This window comes from Euprymna scolopes, chromosome 24 (genome assembly GCF_053919585.1).
Source record: "Euprymna scolopes isolate OS-2025 chromosome 24, ASM5391958v1, whole genome shotgun sequence".
Taxonomy (NCBI): Eukaryota; Metazoa; Mollusca; class Cephalopoda; order Sepiida; family Sepiolidae; genus Euprymna; species Euprymna scolopes.
In genome coordinates, this window is record NC_136505.1 from 68,042,966 (window position 1) to 68,070,040 (window position 27,075).

At 33.4% G+C, this 27,075-nt stretch overlaps 1 protein-coding gene across 1 annotated transcript in view; it reads left to right on the forward strand.

Moving 5' to 3' along the window:
- LOC145246762 (sucrase-isomaltase, intestinal-like) overlaps nt 1-27,075 on the forward strand; it is a 1,547,717-nt gene that overhangs the window by 1,444,867 nt on the left and 75,775 nt on the right. The window contains exon 23 of the mRNA XM_080108534.1: nt 9,957-10,115. Within this exon, the coding sequence (XP_079964660.1) occupies nt 9,957-10,115 (159 nt within the window). The remainder of the gene's footprint in view (nt 1-9,956; nt 10,116-27,075) is intronic.

Sequence of the window (27,075 nt, forward strand, 5' to 3'; positions counted from 1 at the left end):
TCTTTCCACATTGTTTTAACCTTGTTTAATATAACATGGTAGATTTCAAATCCAATGTAAACAAATCCTTATTGAGCGGTCTTGTTAAATAATCAAATTATACCAGTTGTTAGCACTACGGATCATTACGATGTTGTCTGACTGCCTGCCCGTCACTTATTTACAAGCTAGTTTTTTTCATAAATGAAAATATTTATATGTCTTTTTATTTAAAACATATTCATCTTTCACATTGAACAAAACATTTAAAAAGTACGTTTTACTTTAATGCATATAAGCTGTAATGATATAAGTAAAACTATACCTGTATCATGCGAGTAAATTTTGTAACTACATACACTGCTCCTGGGTTAAAACAATTTGGGAACAATCGTGAACGTTTAATGGGTATTGCTAGTATAATACTATCATTGCAAAAAACATTACAGTAAAAAGCGATCATGTATTATAATTATATTTACTTTCCTTTTATATGTTGACCTAAGCTTTTTAAATTCTCGTTTATCATTCCTGTTATATTTCCTCCAGAGTTAAATGCTTATCTTTACTTGAACTAATCTGTTGCAGGGCAAATTCCCCATGGCAAGATGGAAGCATTAATGCTAAGAAGTTGCTATGCCGCAGTCTTTATTTTTATTGATTTGAATCTGATGTTTTTCTCAAAGACAAAGATTGTAATATCTTTAGATTGCGGACGTTTCTAAGTAATTCGTTTTAATAGAACTAATTTTAAGCATGGTTCTTTTTCGAAGCAGTCTGTAAATGCAACTTCATTACTCTAGTAACATATAGTTATGCCCTACATAAGTTGGCCACATATATATGTGAAATACATTTTCTTGAAATAAGTGAGCATATCTTTGAACCATCTGGATAGTGCTACTAAGATGAACGTTTGCTGTCATGCCAGAGTATAGAAACTGACTATAAAATAAAGTAGGCAACACGGTTTTCTCTTTTGGTGTCTTTCTCTTATTAATTGTTATTTTCACGTGTGCTAAACTTAGTTTCCTTTTCGGCACCATTTCCTACAAAACATCCGCACCCAAATCTCATCTTATTACAACAATTTATCAGTTGACTACAATATGGCCATTTTAAAGTCCAATATAAACAAAATATTGTTGAGCCACTCACAAATACCAACTATCACGATGTTGCTTAACCGTATATATATATAAAATAATTGTTAAAAATAAACATAGCATCAACACTTCTAAATAAATTGATTCAATAGCATTTACATCAAGTATTGTTTATTATACACCTCTTATTGTATAAATGCACTTAGAAGTGTTAAATTTATGCAAGTTTATCTTTGGTTATTTTATTCTTACCATTATTTTCCATTCATGCAATAGATTTACGTGCGGCAGAAAGTTAGGAGAAAACGAACATGTGTCACAATAAAATACATCTTATGAATCTTGTTCTGTTTTAAAGTGAACATTCAAATTAATAAGCAACTCATTCAATGCTAAACTGAAATATTCACTCGTTACATAACATGTCAGAAACAAGTGCTATATTCTGGCTTATGTATGAGTCGTAATGTAAATATTAAATTGTTGTAGACTCTTGAGAATTATGTATGTTATTGCTATATATGTTATGAGATGACTGGCACATTTTTCTGATTAAAACAGATACAGCGAGGATTTGAATACATCCAACAAAATTGCATTGTCAAAATATCAAAAGGGCAATCTAGACGTTGGCACATTAGGAAACGATCTGTACTAAAATTCGGATTTAAACTTAGAAAACGTCTACGGAAACGTATAGAATACTTCCGACTGCTTTTGCACTATCTTGCATGAATAGTGTATCAGTTATTGAGTAACATAACAGACTCATGGTAGATAGGGAGTCTGTGAGGGATTATGAAGAGTGTGGTAGTTCATAGAAGTCAAAACGTCGCGAGGAAAGTGAGCTTTTTTCTAATGTGCTGAAAATCTATTTACGCTTGAAAGTATCCTGTATCTCTTCAAGACCACTATTCGCCCATATGTGGAGTATTGTTGTTATATTCGGGCTGGCCCATCTGCTACTAGTCTTTCACTCTTGGACGGGGTTCAAAAGAGAGTCGCCAACCTGATATATCCTACATTGTCATCAAAGCTTCAACCTTTTTGCCATCGACGAAATGTTGCATCCCTCTGCCTGTTTTACAAGTATTTTTACGGTGAATGCCCTACAAACTACAAACCTTTCTATCTCGCCGACGTAAATACCCATGACAAACCGGCAAGTAGCAAAATTCCACCCCTTCACAGTAGTGCACTCTAGAAGTAAGAAAATCTACTCTAATAGGTGCTTCTCAGAATTGCTAGACTTTGAAGCTTCCTTCAGATTACTACTTTCCCAACTCTACTGACATACAGAAGTTCAGGTGTATTGTGAGCAGACGTCTTGCTGCTCAACTCCCTACATAGTATCCCTCCAACTTATTTCTCTGATAGCAGCCCCACTTCATCAAAGTGGCACTGTATCTCCCTTGTGGTGAAAATAGAATAAACACATCAGAGTTGATTGGCAAACTAAAAAAAAATCATGGATAAGGACCGTCATGTGTCTATCGGAACAAAAAGTGTACAGTTTGAGGTCAGTGTGGGTTCTGTACTCGCAATTATTCGCGAGGAAATAAAGATGCGGAAGATTTGCAGGAAGTGTGCCCCAAGTGTTCTCGGAGAAAATTAGAAAGAAGACGTCATGATTGCAGGAAAATGGTCGAACTGATCAATTCACACCCTGCAGTTCTTCCTGCTCTGTCGACTTGATATAAAAGCTATATCTACTTCTATGACCCTGAGAACAATTGACAGGCTTCCCAGCGAAACTATGTTGACTCTCTCAAACCTAAGAAGACCAGACATAGTAAATCCATCTAGAAAATCTTATTAGTCCTTTTTAAAACAACACGGAAATGGTTTACATGCACTGAGTTCGCAGTGGACAGATAGCCAACAAGGAATACTATGTTGAGGTTGAAAGGGAATTTCATGAAACATTCCGCCAGAAGAGACCCGTTTAAATTGAGTCGGTAGCATTTCCACCAGGAGTAATCCCTAGACTACAAGTCTATGCTGGTCACAGACTATTTGACTAAGATGGGCATCAAACAGTTCATCACTCTCCCTATAGTCCAGACTTGCTTACTGTGATTTTTGATTATTCTTTAAACACACGGAAAATCTTAGAGACTCGTTATGAGACAATTGCGGTGGTGAAAAGGTCATTAATAGGTTAACACAAGAAGACTTCCATGGGACCTTCCAGAAGTTGTTGGAATGGTTCAATTACTATAGTTAAGCTGGAGGATGTTACTTCACAGAAAACGAAAGTTTAATTTGTATAGTACCACACAACTCCACCGTTTTAATTATACCATTCCATATTTTGTCGTTTTCAAAGTTTTGTATTTTAAAGTTAAAACACATTGCGCCTTATTTAATGAGCCATCCGTGTATATATATATAGAGAGAGAGAGAAAGAGAGAGATAGAGAGATAGATAGAGAGAGAGAATTATACATGGATTCTAAAGAGTTTATTTTAATGTACTAGTAAATGTATTAATACAATTAAAAGAAAACTGCTGTAGATATATAATAAGCTCGATAGGTATAGATATCCTAGAGCTATTTAAATATTGAGAAAACCTATTCATGATTTTGAATTAAAATCGGTTTCAATAGGAAAACAAAAAATCAATAGATTGTTCGATCGTTTAGGAAACGATGTTTTTTATTGAAATAGACAATATGTCTTGAACAATAATTTGATGAAAGATTTTCTTGAAAAAAAGTCTCCTCATCAGGAAAAATAGGGGGGGCGGAGTTAAAGATACCAAAATAGAATGTAGTAAAGCAGATATTCCTTCTTTCAAAGCTGGTCATTATTCCAGTGCATCTATTCTTTGACATGCTGTTAAATCTGAAGTTAGAGGTGAAAGCAATATTCAAAATTTATTTTATATATATATATATATATATATATATATATATATTAATTATTATAGTAAAAAAATAATTATATATATATATATATTAATTATTATAGTAAAAAAATAATTATATATATATATATATATATATATATATATATATATATATAAATGGCATATTGCTTTTACCGCTCCCCTTTTTTTATAGTAATGTAATGTACATATGCTGGCTCCTTCTGTCTTCCTTATGTCCTTCGTTTCTCCTTTTTTCCTCTTTTTTATCCTTTTATTTTTCTTTTATTCTTTCTATCATCTTCCTCCTTTTTTCTTTTTTTTCAACTGCTACTTTCTTTTTCGTTTTATCACTTTTTATCTTTCTCTTTTATCTTCCAACCATGTGTCATCATCCTTCTCCACATCGCCTTCTATTTTTAAGTCTAAAATTTCACATAATATCACCCCTCCCACTTCAAGTTGACTATTTAATATTTTATTTCGTAAAAACAAAAATGTTTCACTTATTTCATTTAAGAACCAGATTCTTTGTACTAGGAGATACACTTTATTTTAGTCGCCTAACGAGGTACTTTTAGTTTCTTTAATGAACCAATTGCTCCCAACATTGGCATGTTTAATGTAACGACTATGTAATATTTGTCTACATAAAAAATGATATATATATATATATATATATATATATGAATACATATATATATATTCATACACACACACACATATATATATATGCATGTATATATATATATATATATATATATATATATATATATATATAGGGAGAGAGATAAGTTTATACATATTTACGTATCACGTGTATTTTCTGTTTTTCAGGCATTCTTAAACAACTGCATTTAAGCGTCGGTTATTTTTGCCTATACTTTATAAAAATTAAGAAACGTTTAGTTTCGTTTTCCTTTCTTATTCCTTTATGTTGATTAAACTCTTATAATTTTGTTGTAACGTCCTAATTTTATGTTATGGACTCCTTACTTACCTGAAATTCTAATGCTTATGAGAATTCAAAACGAGCATATATATATATATATATATATATATATATATATGTATATGTATATATATACATATATACCCATTTATATATATATATACACACACATTTATATATATATATACATATACATATATATGTGTGTGTTTGTATGTTTGTGCGCGTACACCCACCCATATAGACACACATACACACATATCTGTATGAATAGTAAACTGGGAATATTAGCAATTCTATTTCATCTTGATAGAACATTTTTATACGAAAGAATTCAAATAAACTGTTAAGAAATATATATCATTTATTAAATTAATAAATGTAAAAAAAAAACAGAATTTAAATATAGTCTTTCCTTACTCTATGGAGATTCGAAAATGTATCTCTCATTTTAAGAGGAAATAAATAACAGAAATGTAAGAAGAAACATAGAAAAAAGATTTAGAATTGTGATTGTAAACAATGATTGCAAGAATGTAAAAATGATAGATTCCACAAACAGCACAAACAGATCCCGGCAATCTATTTAGCTGAATTAAATTCGTGAAAAGCGAAGTGCCTATTTTAATGTGTATTTTATATTCTACTCATCTATTCTTATTCTTATAGGAGAAACACAGAATTGTACATAGAATGAAATTAAGGCTCGTAAAAATAAGCAACTTCAAAGTAAAATTCAAGGGGTGTGTTGGCAAATTTAATAGCCGCCACTCATACATAAGACATTGAGAATATTGGGATCAGTCAAACCTCAATTTTAAAGAAAGTTTAATTTTAACATTTTGCCTATAATAAATGTCACACAAATGATATCTTGCGTTGTTTCAAAATACTAATATATATTCCATCAAAGTCGAACCTGCATTTTACGAATACGTGGAGGGATTTGAAATTAATTTGTTACTTAATGATTATTCATCCACAAGTATATTTACGCTTATTCTTTCCTAACAGGAAGTTATTCTTTGTAGAATGCCTTTCTCTTACTTGATTAATTTGATAATACTGTGCGTTCCTCACTTTCGCCTGTTGCCTTCAGACCTGTACCATTATCATTTTTTACACGTAAATAAACAATGCTTTAAACAATTGGGCTCTAAGTAGGATGCCCCACCAGTACGAAAGGGTAAATGTGGCATTATGGTGAAAGAAGATACTAGCTAAGAGAAACTTGTGTTTAGTTCTGGAGTGACAAGAATGACCAACGACCCCCATTTTACCAGTTTTTGAGTTGGCCTTGTGCCTAAGTTTTTTGTTCAGTAGAACTTGCAGTGTAATTTTAGCCCAAATAAAATATTTAACATCTGAAAGTGCAGTATCTGTTCCGATGCTACTCTTAAGGTAATGTGTCTCAGTTAATGAAGGGGGACCCCGATATATTGAGGCAATTGTTATTTTGGATCCCAAACAAAGTGCCCCCTGTACCTTTTTCGGGGAGCTGATTAAAACCCACATTAAAACGACTTTGTGTCACAATTTCCTTTCGCGAGGAAGCAAATACATACTAATAAACTGAATTTGTCGCATTTTATAAAGAAATCTGTATAAATATTGATAAATAATGGTATTATGTAAGCAATCAGTTATGAATCTGTTTTTAACAAATAACCAATCCTGCCTATGAAATGATTTTTAAAATCATCAAATTCGTCAATAAAATTCCACAATTAAGGACACTGTTCTGTTTTGTATACTGTTCTGTTTTAAAGTATAAAAATATTACAATACTTATTTTAAGCAAGTATACAGCGCAATATAACACTTGTTGCAAAAAAAAAAAAAAAAAAAAAACAGTTATTAAGTTAATCTTCTTTAAACCGAATATTATCACTGGTTGTCGATGAATTTTTGATTATTTATGTGTAAATTACACATAATGAGAAATTATACTTTGCCTTATAGTTAAACGGAAGTTCCGTTATCTATTATCTTGTTCACAAGCTGGACGCTTCGATATTAATTGGATGAAAAGGCACGAAAAACATTCATTACAGATAATGCAGTTTAAACAGTCTATTCAGTGATAAGTGGTTGGCTCCTTCATCTTTCTAATCTCATTCTGAATCTTTTACTGAAATTTAAATTAATCGGTGAATATTACCATAAATCTATAAATGCTAAAAACGATTATTTTACCTTCATAACTCTATAAGAGCTTTTAGATCATGAGATCGCGACCGATGGAAAGTTTAAATCAGCATTTTCTTTCGTTAACCGTACAGATTCGTATCGTATAAATTGCTTGTGATTACATAGTATTAAATGCCTCTAGTATAAAACCTGTCAATAGTAAAACGTATTCTTGTTAAGCGTATTTCTTACCGTAGACACGCCATTTAACAAAGTATGAGAAACATGTAATGCCGTCTTCACGCATTCGAGTCACTCTGTCAGGCGCATCTGCGAATATCAGATGGTATCAAAACTAGTTGAATCTGCTAAGTCATTAGTAGGGCTATGGCAAGGGAATATTCTTTTTATTATTTTGACTCTCGCGCATATATCAGCAAATATCTTATTTGTCTTTAGTTAGACGGATGTGGTTCTCAATTGATTAACTGTGTTTAATTGTGTCGGATATATACTCGAGAGTCAAAACAATGAAAAGAATATTCTTTTGTCATAGCCGTAGTAATTAGAGTGTAGAAATACATCTTACTTTGGAAAAATATCTTATTTCATTATTTTATTCAATCACCGATTGCATGAAAATCTTATCCTCGTTCTTTATCATTAGACTAGCCTGAGTGTCCGGAGTTCCCAGGTGTGGAGGTGTGTGTTGAGCAAAAAGGGGGTAGTAGGCAAGCAGACTAGAACCCGTACCGCCGAGAAGGAAACGGACGTGAAAAAAGTGACGTCTTTGCTGTTAAGAGCATCAAAAACCGGAAGTTATGAATGTCAAAATTAAGGCTAGTCAATCATAAAGAGTAGATGACTTTCGAAAATTTCTGCGAAAAAAAAACGATCCTTTCTCGTAGAAAACTGCCCCGTTGAGAGTGAAGGGAATTCATTTTGAGGCCAATTTTTTGATATTTCTCGTCCGAAAGGTATAGATTTAAAGCGACACCAGTCTCGTCATGTTCAGACGCGTCTGTCAAATGTTTTAGACAGACATACAAACATACATACATACATACATACATAATACCTACACACAGACATTTAACAGACAGATGACATTTATATTATAGATGAAATGCGTCACACATAATGTAGAACAGAAAAATATCTTATATAATCTATTCATATATCTACGGGATATTGCGTTGGATTGTTTATCTGTTGAGAATTATGCAACACCGATATATTGACAATACGTAATATGTGATAATAGACTTAACGTTCAAATAATAAATGCCTAAGACAGATATACATATTTTCTGGGAAAATAAAGTTCATTAAAAAGTAAAATTTCATTTACTTTCTGTAAATTTTGTCAGCAACGGTTTCAGTCTTTTGTTATAATCTTTTCTAGAAAAACATATTGAAATTACAAAACTTCTACAAAATCCGGTATCATACGCAGTGCTGTTAGATACTAATCGAACACTATATTGGAATTCTTTTTCACTATATGCAAATATACATGTACTTATAAACCTATGTGAGGCTTTCTTGCTTGCTAGCATTTTGTCTCCGACTGCCATCCCTTGTTTGAGAAGATTGAATCAGGCGATCGTCGGAGACAAAATGCTATATATATATATATATATATATATATATATATATATATATATATAAATGTATATATGTATGTGTATATGTGAATGGATATATTTATATATGTGTTCACGTGTTTTTTTATTGCTAATAGTTAATTCTGTTGGAAAAGAGGTCGATAATATTTTCCATAACAGCTAAAGGGAGATAATTCAGGCAGTTTGATGTTTTCGGTCTAGTGATTACTAGAACGCGTCTGTGATTTAATAATTATTTAATTAAACAGATCTAGAACGGGCTACAATAGCTTATTTAACAAATGAAAGATATAAATTATGTTTTTAATCTTTAAAAAACTGGTTTTTACCCATCGGTTTAACCTACATCTGTTATTAATCCAATAACAACTTGGGTTGCTTATGTCTTCAAATCCAAAATTATAATGCGTGTGTTGTATTCTTGGGTATCTAGACAAAATGGTATATGTCCTCTAATTATTATTCTGACAGCAAAACACCCCCAATGGCTACAAATGTGCTTCACTCCGATGAGAAGATGTCTACCCCTGCATTTATAGGTAAAATCATTTAGAACAAAGAGTAAAGTAAATAAATAAATACACCAACATGGATTCTACACACTTAAGATGTCAGATGACAAAATCATTTAAATTTATTTCCAGTCCCCAAATTGCTAATTAAATTTTTAAATAATAATTGCTAGTTTATTGTTAAGCTGTTTTATTGATTTGAAGATGGTATCACTTACAAACGATATAATGTTTGAAATTTTCGACCGGGCATGGAAACAATTGTAACGTAAAATGAAATACAGTTTTTGTTGCTATCGACACCTTTTTTGAAGTCTTGATTTTGCTTCCACAGTATATATATATATATAATATATATGTATACATATATATATATATAAACTATATATATATATATGTATACATATATATAGATGCATGCATGTGCTTGAAGTATAATTTCTAAACAATAAGATTCATAATAGCTCGATATTTTGGGACTAATCCTCTAATTAAAAAAATAAATATTACAAACACCATATCAAGTCGTGAAATTAAGTTCTCATTATCTGGATTTAAACAAAAGCGGCAGACGGGTGAGTATCTTATGTAAATGTATTAGCTCATTACGAATATACCATATCGTCTTTTATTTAGAGAAATGATGATATCTATATCTACGTATCTATGAGACGAACACAGATATAATAGTATAACATTTATGATACTACTGCATCGTGTAAAGTTTGATAGAAAGTTTTTTCTTTCATAGAATTTTTTTTTTTGTTCATAATTTCAGGATGGGAATCTGACAATCCAGGTGGAACGCAACGGTTATCGTGAAGCAGACAGTTTGATGTTTGATACGATTTTTATTTATGGTTTAACAGAGAATCTGACAGCTATCACTGTAGACGGAAGCCCGTTAATGAGAAACCAAATTCTGAGAGACAGTTACGTAAGTACAGAGTTCCTTACAGGTTCCTGTTAGAAAGATGAAACATATTTGTTGTCTGGGAATCATTATATATATATATATATATATATATATATATATATATATATATATATATATATATATATGTAATATATATATAATATATATATATGTATATATATATGTAATATATATATAATATATATATATGTATATATATATATATATATATATATATATATATATGATTTGCTTTAAATTATGAAATGCAAGGCATTGTTTAAAATGTGATACTGTTACACATAATATAACAGAAATTTGCTTTGAACACACATGTGGATATATGTATAAAACTATATAATTATTTATAATAAAGTTAATACTGCTAGCTTTTTATATATATATTGGTATACATAAGTAAAACTGAGAAATTATAATTATATTAATCTTTATTATATTTTTTTTATTTCATCATACTTTCAATTCGCTTCGATATGCTATAGCTTAAGGAAGCTTATTTTCCTTTTACACCTAAAGGTTAAAAAGGAAAATAAGCCTCTTTAAGCCATAGCATTTCGAAGCGAAATGTTTCTACCCGAAGGGGAAAAACATAGCATTATGCCAATACAAAACAATAACAGTATGACCTAACGGATACGTAGTTTACAAATGTACAGAAATATAAGTTTATATCAATAGAAAAAAATCTATAAGTATATATAAGTAGGAAAAGTAAATACAAAAATGTAGACAAATAAAACAGACTTGCAATTAAAATAATGTATAGAAGAGATCATATATATATATATATATATATATATATATATATATATATATATATATATATATATATATATATATATATATATATATATTATGCGTGAATAAAAGAACCAGGAAAAAAATACAGGAAAAAATACAGAAAAATATTTCGAAATTCATAGTATTTTTCTACTCAAGTCCGTAAATAATCATTCTGCTAATGAATAAACATGATGCAAATATTTATGAGAAGATACCGAGAATAATGAATAAAAGTCCACAGTTTAAATATCTTGGGGAGAATTCTATACATTTGCATTTCATCCATTAAATTTTAATTCGTAGGCATGTTAGAATATCAGTGTGTACATACGTGCAAAAGATGATACATACACAGCTAAAAGTTAATATATTATGTTCAGCAATAAAAAGTTACCTCACCAAATTTCATTGATTCAATTCACAATAAATCGAAACAAAGAATTAATTAAAAAAAAAAAAACTCACGGAGCAGAAAATGTTTATACGTGATACAAATGCAGACAAAAGATCAACGATAGTAGATAATAGATGGTAATACATTATAATATATGATGGATTCTCCCGTCGATTTCGACGTATGAGCTGCCGCCCAAACAATTAAGTTGCTGGAAAATCCACACAGATGATGTGTTTTAATGTGCTGAAGGGTTTGTGTAGAACCAACACCACTTTTAAATATTACTGCGTACCTTTATCGGTGCAGATGACTGCCACAGGAGAGAATGCCGCAGGTTTTTACACCAGAGTTTCTTTCTCTTACATGCATATCTTAATGAAGATTAGGTGTGCATTTTTCCCAGTGAAATATTTTGCACCCAGATACCAACCTAGAAATTTCTACGACTCAGCAGGACACACACACACACACACACACACACACACACACACACACACACACACACACACATATATATATATATATATATACATATTGTAATAAAGCCGTAAATTTGTCTATTTGTTTGGTTATTTGTTCACATATGACGTCATTGCAAATGACGTCATACATAATATATATCTATAAGAATAAAATACGCATCAAGTGCGCTTGAAAGCCATCCACAACGTAATATATGGAAAATAAACAAATATTTTACTTGCTTGAAATTCATCACAAATATATTTCAGAGCTATACTCCTTCTTCAATATGTTGTTGTGTTTCTATTTTTCCTTTTCTCTCTTCCTTGCAATGTTGAAAAGTTTGAGAAAGAAGTCTGTTTGTAAGGAGCCGCGCGTTATATCTACCGGTTATATTTTGAAACATTCGAACTTTGCGTAGGCAACCCGAGAATAACGTCAGTTTGCTCACATACGTCATAGCAGGAGGGATACGATAAATATATAAAGAGATAACGTCATCATATGTTATGACGTCATAAACTATGAAGTCATATCTAATAATTCATAGCAGCGTTTTTAACTGAAAACGCTGATTATAAAATGTTTGTATACACACACACACACACACACACACACACACACACATATATATATATATATATATATATATATATATATATAAGGACGCCGTATTACTGTTTGTTTGTTACGTCATTGCAGAAGACGTCACATTATCTCTCTCTCTCATATATATATATATATATATATATATATATATATATATATATATCATCGGATCTATTATTTATCTATATATCTATCCAGATATCTATCATTTATATATATATATATATATATATATATATATATATATATATATATATATATATATATATATATATATATATATATTATTACATTTTCTCCCCAAACAAGGCACATTGCCACTTTAGTGTAGGGGGCTACTATCAGGGGCAGCAACTACTGGGGCCCTTAGTTGGGATTTGGGCAGCAAGATGTCGGTTCACGTTACACTTGAACCTGCATGTCAGTACATTTAGGGAAGCAGGAACCTGGAATGGAATTCCAGAGTCTAGCGGTTCTGGGGAAGAAACTACTGGAGTAGAAAGATCTTTTACATATAGGGATCTCTACTGTGTGGGGGTGGGATTTAGCTGCCTGTCAGGTTTGTCGAGGATGTCTACGTCGTGGGGGCACACGTGTTTGCAGTTCTTCAGAGCATTCACCATTAAAATACGTGTAGAACAGGCAGATGGATGCAACGTTTCGTCGATGGGACACAAGCTGAAGCTTAAATGCCAGTTCAGGGCCTATCAGATTGGCGAATCTCTTTTGAACCTTGTCTAGGGGCGAGCGACTAGTAGCAGATGCACCAGCCCAAATGTGACAATACTCCATACATTGGCCTTATAGATGTATAGAATACTTTAAGGTGTCAGTAGTTTTCTAGCACGGTAGAGAGGGCCTACCTTTTTCGCAGCGGCTCTGGCAATGTTTTCAATATAATTGCTCCAACTCATGTTTCCTGTGAACGTTAGGCCAAGCAGCTTGAAAGATGTACTCTCAGACAGGGAGTCACTGGCCATTGCTATTGGTGGCAGAGAAGGTTTCTGGTAATTATTGAAGGAAACCAGTTTAGTCTTGGTAGCATTGAATGTGACCATGTATTTATGCCCCTTTTCCACTACACATTGGAGGGAATCCTGTAGTATTTTTGCAATTTCTTTAGATATGTGTTCATTTGTTTTCCTGTCATGCCTGTTATAGAGTGTGGTGTCATCAGCATATATACCCATCTCAGAGGCAGTTTTGTCGGGGAGGTCATTAATTAATATTAGGAACAATAGATGTTCAAGGATAGACCCCTGAGGCACTCCCGCATTTATATCACACTGTTTAGATGTACGACCGTCGAGGACAACCTGGAGTTTTCTCTTATCTAAGAAGGATTTAATTATGCCAGGTATTCTACCAGTGATACCGTATGATTTAATTTTCCTGAGGAGAGCCTTGTGCCATACCCTGTCAAAAGCCTTAGCTATATCTAGAGCTACCGTTCTGCCCTCCCCGCTTTGTCCAGTGAATGGTATATACGTTCAGAGATTACTGTGAGGATGTCTGCTGTGGAACGGGCTTGTCTAAATCCATATTGTTTGTAAGTCAGAAGTTTAGCATCTGTAAGGTGTAAGACTAGAGCATGGTTAAGTATGATCTCAAATATTTTTGCGAAAAGTGGGAGAAGGCTAATGGGGCGATAATTGGGTGGGTCAGTTCTTTCGGCAGAATTCTTGAATACTGATATCACAAAAGTGGTTTTCCAACAGCTCGGGAAGCATGATTCATTAAGGCATTTGTTGTAGACTTTCGAGAGAACTGGAGCTACTTCGGCTAAGCACTTTTTTCATAGCACAGCTGGAATGAGATCAGGTCCACATGCTTTTGAAGTGTCAAGGTTTTTTATGATAGCGTGTACCTGAGCAGGGGTGATTTTTTGATCGTCTAGCGTGGCGTCTGTCTGCAAAAAAAAGTCAAGCAGGGGTTGGTTGGAAGGGTCCAGTGTGGAGTTCGAGGCAAACCGGCTGGCATGCATATTAGCCTTGTCGGTTTCTAAGCGAACAACCTCGTGATTGTTGGTTTGCGGGGGAATTATTGATTGCCCATTATTTACTACACTGTTGTAGATTTTCCAGAAGTCACGATTTCCTAGTTTTGGGGGCTTCGATGCGTTTTTTAGTGATTTCAGTAAATTCCCTCTTAGCTGTCGCCATTTTTTTCTTAACGTTACTTCTAGCTTCTATATACTTCTGTTTTTTTTTAACTGGACTTATGTCGGTTAAATCGTCGGTATGCATGCTGCCTTTGAGCAATGACAGTTGCGCAAGTCGAAGTAAACAATTGAGGAGAGTAGGGCTTGCTATAAAATTTCCGCATGGGAACATGTGCTTCCATTGCTGTTTTGAACCATTCAGTGGTCTCATTTGCGCACTGTTCAGCAGGAAGAGAAAAATATTCCCCAATGGGGCATCTCTGATAAGATCTCTGATGGCTTTCCAGTCATCCTTTTTATAATATCTCGTTGTTTTGAGCACTAGCTCTCAGTTTTGGGTCTAGAATTTAGGGCGATTGCTACCATTACCACTGCATGGTCAGCGTTCCCGAGTGGGCTGTCAGCATTTGTTGTACAATCCTCGGGAACTGTAGTCAGAAACAGATCTAGAAGTGATGCGTGTTGTTCTTGCTGGTCATGGAAACGGGTTGGAAACGTAACCATTTGTGATAGGGAGTGAGAAATAGCAAAACTATGTGTTGTGCTGCCCGCTGCATTTGTGTGAGTAGAGAATCCAAGCCAGTTTTTGTGGTGAACATTAAATCACCAAATACATGTACTGATGCGCTATGTCGAGGGAGAGTGCTGTTTCTATGCTGTCAGATACTTTGTTTATTATGGTGCAGTCCTGGGTCGAGGGAGAGCGGTAGAAAAATAAAAGTAGGTAATGTTGTGTTGTATGTGTAGTCTAATGCACATAAAGGCTTGATCGTCCGTTTCTAGGGTTGTTTCTCTATTCAGGGGGAGGGTGTTACGAATGTAGGCTCCAAGTCTGTGCATATGTCTGTCAGAGTCCTTACGGCAGAGTGGGAAATAGCCAGGCATGTTAAAGTAGTTAGAGGGGATGAAGGAGTGTAGGTTAGTCTCACTTAGTGCTAAGATATCCGGGGTATTAGTTAGGAGAAATGCTTCAACATCAGCTAAATTAGTTCTAAGCCCACGGATGTTAGTGGATGCAAGCCTCAAAGGAGGAGGCAAGTTGGATTTGTTTGTCCCTAGGTCTGGTTTAAGCTTATTTTTTATTGTAGTGTCATCATGTTTTAAAGAGTTTCAGTTAGGTGAGGGGGAGTTGAAAAAGAGGCTATGCAGGGTATCAGACATGCAACACAAGTAGACCATTAGCTGACCTTTCTTCAACCAGGATTGTGGCCTGAGGAAAGCCCATCGGGGATGAGTGTAGGGCCCCTTTCCATGCGCGACATGGCACTACAAACATCCCGATATTATACAACTGTTGATGGTGCAGCCGCTCTAAGCGCTATCAAAGAGTTAGGGCACTTGCACTACCAGTCGGAAACAGCAGCAAAGAACTGTCAATCCGGTACCCTTGCCCATCAGAAGAAGATCACCCCAATCTAATAGCACAGGCATGCGTGGCACTCAAGCACTCCCAAGTGCCCAGTTTTGAGGGGTGGGATGTGTCGGGAGTGGGGGAACGGCATTCAATGCCCTAGACAAGAAACAAGATCTACCACTAAGCGTTTTGTCGATTCACTTGTGATAGTGTCTCTGCGCCTGACTAATAGGCAAAGAAGGATTATGGAAGCCGGCGATAGACAGAGCCTATCTACTCCTTAAGCAATTTAGGTTTGCAGACCGGTAATTTGTTTGAGTCACCAGCTCTAGGAAGGTTGTAGTCCAAGACTGGAGAAGCCCCCCTCCCCTTTGGTTTAGTTTCAGAGTTTTCCTTCTCTTAGACGGGTGATCTGGGAAGATCTACTGGGTCCATCAGCCGTGAGAGGGTTTGCTGCGCGCCTGGGTCCTAATCCAGGTATTTTTGCGACCCCGCGTGGTTAGTTAATGTTACAGGGTTTGTTTGTAGAGGTTATATATCTAATGAATAGTTACACTCCACAAAGTGATTTAGGGGCATACAGTGGAAGCAGTTTTGTGGGGAGGCTTGTTAGAAAAGCGTTAGTACGGATTAAGACTTTTACCTTAGGTTTTTCAATTTTTTTACTCTATGTTAGTTTAGGTTCAGGATAACGTTATAGTTTGAGTAGGTATAAGGAATTGAGCTAAGAATTTTGCCCAGTCACTGTATATTTAGGTTTACGATGGTTAAGGTGTAGGTGCCGTACACTCAGGGTGTAATATATATATACATATATACATATATATACATATATACATACATATATATATACATATATATGCATATATATACATATATATATACATATATACATATATACATATATATACATGCATATATACATATATACATATACATATATATATACATACATATATATACATATATATACATATATATATATATATATATATATATATATATAAACGGGGCCTTATGTACGATAGTATGAAAGATTATAAAAAAACAGTGTACGTGTAAAGAAATAGCTTCAAACTTTGTGGTATAAAATCCAACGCAAATATATAAGAGGTCACTAACAAAATACATGCTTTTCGAAAAGCCGAAAAAACGATTTTATTATCCTCACCCAATGATCCATTCTTACTTCTAAATTGCAAAGTGAATGTAAAACCATTTAAACAAATGTAAATTGCGAACATTTTGTCCATCAATAGTTCTTAAAAATGAAAATTATGTCGCTTCTCTTATTTCATGAGGAAGGCGTCTCAAAAAAGAAACATTTATGATGACGTGCGTGCACAGAGTAAACTCTTCTATTTGCGTTGTCAAATCTTACACCTGAATGATCCTCAACATTAGCTATCGGTTTTTCCTTTGCATGTGCTGTTACTCCATGTATAATGGGATTGAACCTAACTATTTTTTTTTTTTGCAAAATATTGTTGTTCATAATTTTTTTTTCATTCAGTAAGAGTTGTATCTTTTGGGTTTAAGATAACTTAACCAGCATTTTTGTTTGTGAAATGAACCCTTTGAAAAGTTTTAAAATGAACTGAAAACTGTAAGATTGGAGGATGACGTTCAGGAATAGGACACCCCCAAATACGACAAAATGCTTTAGTAGTGCAAATATATTTACCAAGTTCGTATCGAGTAAATTAATCATATCTATAATGTTCATGTTACTTCATTTTTGTAAAGGAAACATGCTGCATCAGATCACTTATTCATGTATTTGATAGATTTCACAAAATTGCTAAATTCTGTTTGTATGTGAGCATTTCATGCCCTTGAAAGTAAAGAGTAAAAGTGAGAGTAAGATACCATTTATCTATTGTCAATTTTGTGTCTGCCAACAATAGTTTTCAAGCCAAGATCTTCAGGCGATATTTTTCTATGAGACGGATAACCATCATCACTAAACTGACGTTCAAGTGCATAGTTTTTAGAATATCTTTTTGTACATTTGGCATGAACTATGCAAAGAGAATTTCTATAGATATTACCCCAAGGAGCATGCATCATGTGACTCTTTACTATTTAAAATAAGTTTGGATCAGTTCGGATATCAGCGAACTCTTGATTTGTGTTTATTTTTCTTGTAAGCCACAATAATATGTTCAATAAGCAACCCTTTTATTGCACTCAATTGTGTACATGTACATCGTGACGGGTCAAAGATTTCTGATTACTTTATCAGATTTAGCACTTACATTATCTTAAGGCGAACCCCTCTTGTCGATTGATGTATGTTTTTCCAGCAAGAAATCCATCTTCAATTCCACGGTGGATATAAAGTGGATGCGATACACAGGTCTGGTTTTTCATAGTCTCTGGCATAAATCATTGTATCCTGGGTCCTTCCAAGCATATGTCTTAAACTGCTTTTTTACAAGGGGGTCACAACTTATCAAGTCTCGGAAGTCACTCAGGGATAAAGGTTATTGCATGTACAGTACGGTAGTGTGGAGATTTAATAAAGTGTCTACTTAAAGGGGCGGTTCATCAGGTATTTGTTTACGTTGGATTTGAAGACATCCAGGTTGTAGTCAGGTGAGAAGCAGGTAGACGGAACAGAGTTCCACAGCACAGACGTGCAGTTCTAAGAAAGAAGCTTTTTCATGGAATCTACGTTTTGATTTAGGCCCAGATAAAGAGGGGGAAACTTATTGACAGTAGTCTCAGCTAGACGGGTGTTTTTCATAAAAGATTGGCGGGCGACCAGAGATTGGAGCTCAGACGAGCACCTGCCATGAGAAATAACGATAAAACAAAGATAGGCTCGCAACGTCTCTCCTGAGAGAGAGAGGTTTCAGGGAAGAGAAAAGGGCATCCTCCACTAAACCCCGAAGTCTATGTTGTACACTGTCAAGGCAGGATAGGCTGTTTTTAGCAGCTCCTGCCCAGATATAGCAGCGGTATTCCATCCAGACTTGATGTATGTCTTCCATTTCAGATCAGGAATGAAGGTCAAGCCGAGAAGCTTGTCAAAACATCGGGCTTCTCCTGTACGAGGGCCGTCCATTTCAATTGATGCCAGATGCGGATCAGAGCGTTGATGATGTAAAGATAGAAGTTTGGTTTTAGATGCATTAAAGGTAACCAGCCACGTCTTCCCCCACTATACCACGCGCTCGATATCAGAGGAGAGAGAATCAGAGAGAACTTTGTCATTTACAGCCTTTGATGTGTTGCCGTAGATGGTCGTGTCATCAGCATAGATGTCAACGAATGATTAAAGCATGTGTTTAGGGAGATCATTGATGTAGATCAGGAAGAGAGTTGGGCCAAGGATGGACGCTCTTATGAGCCTATCAGAGAGAAATGATTTAATGATTGAGGAAACATTTCCAGTTATATCGTAGCTGGAAATCTTGTGAAGTAGGCCTTTATGGCATAGCTTGTCGAAGGCCTTTGATATGTCAAGAGCAATTGCCCTAAGAAGAAACCTTTGTCAAGAGATTCACTAATCCAATGAAATATAACCGTTAGCACATCTGCGGTAGATCTTGCAGAACGGAAACCATATTGCGTGTCACTAAGAAGGTTATTCAGCTTAGGTGGTTTACTATTTCTCTATTCAGTATGGATTCCAGCAACTTACTCATGACATACAGGAGACTTATTGGTCTGTACTGAGAGGGATACGATTTATCACCTGAATTCTTAAATACCGGGCATACTGATTAGGTTTTCCAGGCTGTTGAAAAGCACTTATCCTTAAGGCAACGCTTAAACAGTTTCGTAAGTATTGGAGCAAGTTCTGGTTTAAACTTTTTTAACACTATAAGTGGGATGCCGTCAGGGCCAGTTGCTTTATTGGAATCAAGGCTCTTGATTAGCTTAGCGACCTCATGCAAAGATATTTTTATGTTAACTTGCGTTTTATGTGTTATAGGAGGAAATGTGGGGAGTTGATAGCCTTCGTCTCATAGGGTAGAATAAGCTGCAAAGTTCTTGGCAAATAGTTTGGCGTTGTCTGATGCTGACGAGATGACCTCAGGTCCATTGATAATGGGTCGGATAGAACGCACACTTCTGTTCGGGATCCTATTTGTTATTTCCCAAAACTAGTGGGAACCAAGCCTCTGATCACCTACTTTGGATTTAACGGACTGAGCATATAGCTTTCTTGAATTTTTTATTACTTTTTTTACAGTGGTCGCTGGCGTTCCTGAAAGTAGCTTTTGTCTCAGTGCATCTATTACGTTGGTAGCTATGGAAAAAAGTGTTTGAGTGAGGTCATAAACAATAGCAAAATCATGACAGAACTTCCCCTCATCGTCTGGCTTATGTGAGTGGGTCAGCCATTCCACGTTATGGACGTTGGAGTCACCACAGATGGGAATGTTAGGCGAGGGATGTGCAGACAGTATGTGGTCTATTTTCTCAGATATATTCTTAAAGATAGTAACTCCGCTGGTATGGGGCCGATAGAGGGCAAATATAAATGCAGTGGTGTAAGCAAGTGCAACCCGGAAACACATATAAGGTAAATTAGGATCTTCTCTAGAGATACCCCTGCCACACGGGAAGGCATCTTTAGTGTAGGCACATATTCCATGCCCATGGCTATCTTATGGGTCAGATTTAGACGTTAAGTGAGAGTATCCTTTAATTATGAACTCACTAGGGAAATTGTCGGCCCTATTCAATTTTCTCTTAGAAAAAAGATGTCCGGTTTCGTCACTTGTAATTGTGTTTAAACCTCTGGAAGGTTGGAACGTAGACCCCTGATATTAGAGAAGGAGAGATGTTAGTAGGGGTCTACGTTGGGGATGGGGTTCTAGGTTTATTCGAGTTTTTTTCTGGAGATGTTTCATGTTGAGGATTTGGGATTTGTGGAACAAGTCCCCATACTTGTTTAGATCAGGATAGAGACGGAAAGTAACAGAGAAAAGGACAGGACTTTTTCATGTAGCACATTATAAGGTAAATCCGTAACAATTACCCACTAATATGGCATCGAGAGACCCCACCAGAGACTACTGCATGGTCCAGAATCCATTCACCAAATGACAATACAGCAGCCCAAGTACTTTGCACCTGCTTATAGGACAGCCTTCTTAGTGGTTAATCCAAGATTCGTGTCCCTGACTGTCAGGCGGATAACGTCAGACCAGACGAAACGTTTACCTCCAGCACTCTTACTAGTGACATGGCCACAAGAATAGACATAGAGACAGAAAAATTTCCGACATCTCAGACTACTGTTCTCCAAGTACTACTGACCTGGGAAGCAGCTTTTCTTCACCCTTTGTCAGAAAAATCACTCATTTGAAATGAGGACTGAGGGACAAAAAGGAGAAGCGAGAGTTACTGAAGCTTCCGATAACACATCCACTGCATTATCAACTCTCAATTAAAAAAAAAGGAATAGGTACGAGCGACTTATTAATATCTACTTAGTATTAGTCCGGTGTTCAATTATAAATTCAGGACGTTGTTTGGGGATAATTTCCCCTCCCATATTAATATGGGGATGTTTTTGGCGTTATCTATATCGAGTTTGAATCATTCGAACTTCACCTTATAATAAAAATCCAATAATGAACGTTTATCAATTTGTGAATCTGCTAAAATTTTGTATTGATTTACATTTGAGTTTAGATAATAGTTCAAGGTTTTAATTTGGAAGGTTCTCGTTTTCATGGGTGACTTTTTTTTCTGTGATGATAGAAAGTAAAATGAATATCTAACTTATATTAATTGAGATGTATGTAGGAATCTACTCGTAGCTTCTTTTAATAAGTTTTGATATACAAATGTCTTTCTGCTTAAACTTTGAAAACCTATCACGTGCAAACTGATTCCAAGAGATTTTTACTTCTATGAAGATGATTGAAGGAATTATTTCCGATCATAAAATGGTATGCATAAAATTGCATATATAAAATATGTGTTTGGTATTCCTTAACTGATATTAGGTAATGTAATGAAATGACTATAATCAAAAGTTTTATTTTCTATTTTTAAAATTATTTTAGTTAATAAATAATTTGATTAATCAAACAATAATAATATATGCCAAAAGTAGAAAATAACGATTTCTTTGTGTTTTGAATTTTAAAGGAATAATTAAAAAAAAAACATTTGTAAATATATGTGTTCCATTTTTTAATAAGTAATTTTAAGTGCAGCATCTATCATGGAAAAATAGTTTTAATTTTATTTTTGAATGGGTAATTAAAAAGTCAGTATCTGCTGTTTCCTTATCAGTTAGAGAACAAAAAATCCTTTTCGATTGAGGTAATTGTTGTTTTTAGCACTCTTCATTAATACTTCATAAAATTTGCAGTGTTTTACTTTGGCATATTTTATCCACCGCATTATTGAAATTCTTTTATTAATAAAAAAAAAATCATCATCTAAAATATAGTTCAAGTGAAATAATTTGTGTGGAAATATTTTCGAAACAAACTGAGGTGACTGAAATAAGATTTGACCAATATTTGAATAATTTATGATAAAAAAATGGAAGGGTCAAACTAAACGCCTTCAAGTTACTTTAATATATATATATAAAAATCAGTTACTTAAAGAAAAGAACACACCAAGAGAAAATAGTATAAATGGGTTAATCCTTCGATTTTTATCATAAATTATTTTAATATTTGTCAAATCCTATTTCGGTCACCTAAATGATTTCGACATTACTCACAAATAACTTATTTTCTAAAAATATATTTTAATAATTTGAAAAAAAAATCATTCCCTGAAAGATAGATAGATCCCATAATTTTATTTTACCACATATGTTTAAACTGAAAAACGCTTATCACAATATTCTTATGTGGATCTATATAAAAAAGAAATTGTTAAACTTTGTCGCATATTCCTGTTCTATTGAGGCCAGGCGCAAATGCAGATCCCATGATTGTGTTATACTATATTTCTTCAGACTGAAACATAATTACCACAGTATACTTACGCGGTTGGATATCAGCAGTCTTTGTTGAATTTGTGATATATTTCATTTCTATGGAGGCCAGTTGTGAATGAAGACCCCGCAATATTATTTTACCATCTTTATTCAAGTTAAAAAATACTTATCAAACTCTTCTTCTCCGCATCTGTATCAAAAACCCTTGCAAAACTGTTTGTGTTTGTTATTTAAATGGTATAGATATCGTGCGCGTACGCGGACCCCACATTTTTAATAAACCACATTTTCTTACAAATGTAGCATACCTATTTTCGCTCACTAATGCCTCTTCTATCATTGTATGGGGTCAGTTTTGTATAATAGTAAACCATATAGTACCCTATTCTAGTACAGATGCACACGTTTACACAAACGTCCTCCTTTATTAAGTATAATATGCAATATAATTGGTATAGATATAATATATATGTGTGAGTGTGCATGTGTGTATTTAAAACAGAGTTCATTCTATTTTTCGATGGAAATATTCACATACATTCACTGTTATATAAAGAGTTTAAAAGTATATTCAGGAAATACTCACGGGGAAAACCATAGATCAACGACATTTTGAATTGAACACGTCATAAACGGATAACGCCACATTCTTTTCGATAAATTCTTACTAAATTAAACATAAAAAACCCGAAGAAATATGAAACATCATCATTGTGTACTGTAAATACAATATGATTTTTTTCTTAAATGATGTACGGTGAAAACTGAACGGTGCTATCACTTTTGTGTCCTTTTAATAGAAAGGTCTGATATAAAGATTGGTTATTGCATTAGCTCTCAGATTTCTATTAAATTTATATAATGATTAATAAGATGCCATTAAAATTTCATAGTTATTGCTATAGTAGAATATTATATGTATAAATGCTGCATGTTTGGACATAACGCTAATCTTTTTGGCCCGTTAAACATTGAAATAGCAATAGATTGAAACATTTACTTACGTATCTACTAACATAAATCGGTACTCACACATAACAAAACTCATGATTTAACGCTTTAGAGACGATGCATGTAGAATTCGTGACGTAATTATTTGCACATGATTTCTAACACATTTAATTAAGGAGATTAGTCAATATTTAATCTACATATGTATTGAATATTTTGAAGTGTATATCCAAACATAAATTTTAAATAATATACATATGAGTGTGTGAGCACATTCTTTAAACTTATGAAATATCCATCTAAAAGTTTGTATAAAAGTTTTCTGGCCTTATCTTTAAAAGCAATTTACTAGAAGAAACTCGAAAAAAACACAAGACGAGAGCCAGTTTGCCGTCAACGACGGACACTAATGTTTCAGTAATTTAAAATACGAATCTTGACAGAATAACGGGAAGCAATGTATGCACACATATGTAGGTATATATCATATGTATGCATATATATGTGCATATATATATGTATATATATGCATGTATATGTGTGTTCATACATATTTATATATAAATAATAAAATGTTATATATATATGTATATATATTTTTTTTTCGAAAAAATACGACTTTAATTACAAAGTATCTTCAATGGAAACCACCTGCATTGATTGTCCTTATTCAGAAATAGAATACAAAAAATATAGACACCTAACATAATGTCAGAATCCATGTAAACAACAACATCAAATGAAAGAAAAATGCGAGTATAGAAACTGAATTAATTCATTCAAGATGTAAATATAAGCTAGGATTTAAAAACATAAACCTAAAGTGAAATGATATAAAACACAAGTAGATGTAACTAAATTTCATATCTTTTGCATCACGATGCTGTCTAGTCATACGCATTCGTTCAATGAGCGTAAAAACCAAAAAACGAATGAAGCAATAAAGTTTGAAATAGCGATGAAGTACAAGTAGAACGAGCAGCAATAAAGTGCGCAGAAGGATATGCAAGAGGAAATTTAATATAAGGAACATATTCAAAACTAAGAAAGCCGTGTATATACGTATATATGGATATATGTATATATATATATATATATATATATATGTATATATGTATATGTATATATATGTGTATATGTATTATATATATATATTTATATGCAAATAAATATATATCGTAATATATCATATATATATATGTATATATATATATATATATATATATATATATATATATATATATATATATATATATATATATATATATATATATATATATATAATGTTAAAAGTCCACGTCTGTTTCAAGAATAGTAAGTAAAAGGTTATGGAGGCTTTTTGAAGCATGGAAATGATGTTACTTTTTGTTTTCAAAATCTTCTATATTTTAATCGGCCCTCCGCAGTTGGTCACAAAAGTAAATCCAAATTAAAATGAAAGACTTTAAAAATTACGCTTTTTATTTTCCCTTCGATAATTTTCTGTGACCAAGAGCGGAGGACCACTTGCATTATAAAAAATTAAATAGTAAATACAAAAAGTAACCTTGTTTTTCATGCTTTAAATAACCTCTATAACTTATATATATATGTATATATGTATATATATATATATATATATATATATATATATATATATCAAAGGCGTACCTATGGTTTCCTTGGATTTTTCATTGGTGCCCCATAATTTTGGTAAATGGTATATATCATAAATCATATCTATTTCTCTATTTCTCTCGATCCATTCTTTCTGTTTCTACCTTCCTACCTACCTACCTATCTATCTATCTCGCTCTATCTTTTTCTCTCTCTCTCCCTATATATATATATATATATATATATATATATATATATATATAGATAGATAGATAGATAGATAGATAGATATAGCATGTCAACGTACAAAGAAGAGTTCTTTCAATGATGCGAGAAATCGACAGGCTTAATGCGCAAATTTCATGTTAGTGATTGCTTTTATATCTATGGAGTTTTGCTTTCACTAACTAACTAATCAGATTCATTTGATTATATATTTGTGGATTCCTTAGCTATCTGGCTAACTTCTCCGAAAGAAAATCTGTCTGTCTGTCTCTCTCTTTCTTCCATTTCTTCTCTCTGCATATTACACATGAAATTAGAATATAATAAGTAATATATATATATATATATATATATATATATATATATATATATATATATATATATATATATGCACACATAAGTAGGACCGATAAACCGGCATTTCTCGGTGGAAGCATACCCATCCTCGTAAAAAAAATAAACTATGGGTTTTGTTAGTGGCGAACCTCCAACCTCATCATGTATAGAAACATTTGTGTCGGTCAGAAATAAGGAGATTTGTGTATTGCAAGTGTGTAGAAACTAAATTACTTATCTCTGCCAAATTTAAATGAGGTTTTCTTAATCAGTATAGTTTAAAAGTAGTCATTTTAAAGGAAACTGTGGACGTAGAGCTAATCGTAAAAATTTTCCCTCCTACCTAAAAAAAACCCCAAAAAAGCAAAACAAAGTAAATGTCTTTGCAGTGTCGATTATGAGTCCAAGAAGGAAAATTATATAAGATATTTCACATAAAGTATAATAAGTAAAATAAACAAATAAATAAAAAATAAGTGTTTACTTTGGTAATGGATTTTACTTTAAAACCTACCTGCATAATATATAGGCGTATTAACTTATTTGTAAGCGTTTATTGAGTAATAATAAGAAATTGCTTACACAATAAGTAATCTGCTGAAAATATAAATGTAATTGAAATCGTCCACAGTAATAGTAAATAGAAAAAAAGGGGGAAAAAGAGAGATTAACAAAAAAAAATGCATCCCGTAATGCTCGATCAACCACTCCAAAATCGAAAAAAAGGTACCCGTAAATGATTTTTAGTAGTGGGTCGGAAGTTTTTCATAGGCAACTGTAAGGTAACCAGTAATATAATTCCTTATTATGAGACGTTAATATTTTATATTTGGTTTTTAGCACGATTGGCTATTGTAGAGCGCCACACCATATTGTACAATTCCTGGGGCGTACGTTAATTTAAGGAAAATGTGGTTCCAGTACATGTGAATACTAAGGTCTCAGCAAATCAAGATGGCCAGATTTGGAGAAAGAAGGATTTTTTTTTTTCGAAAGATTATCTTATGCGTATGTAGAGAATCACTAGTTACGATGGGGGGAATGAAATCATCGTAAGAAAATCAAGACTTGCTTCCGGTGTCAACTTGTAGCAATGAAAGGCCTAAATATTTATAGAAAAAAAATTGAACTCCCGTCCTTTATAGATGTTTCAATTGC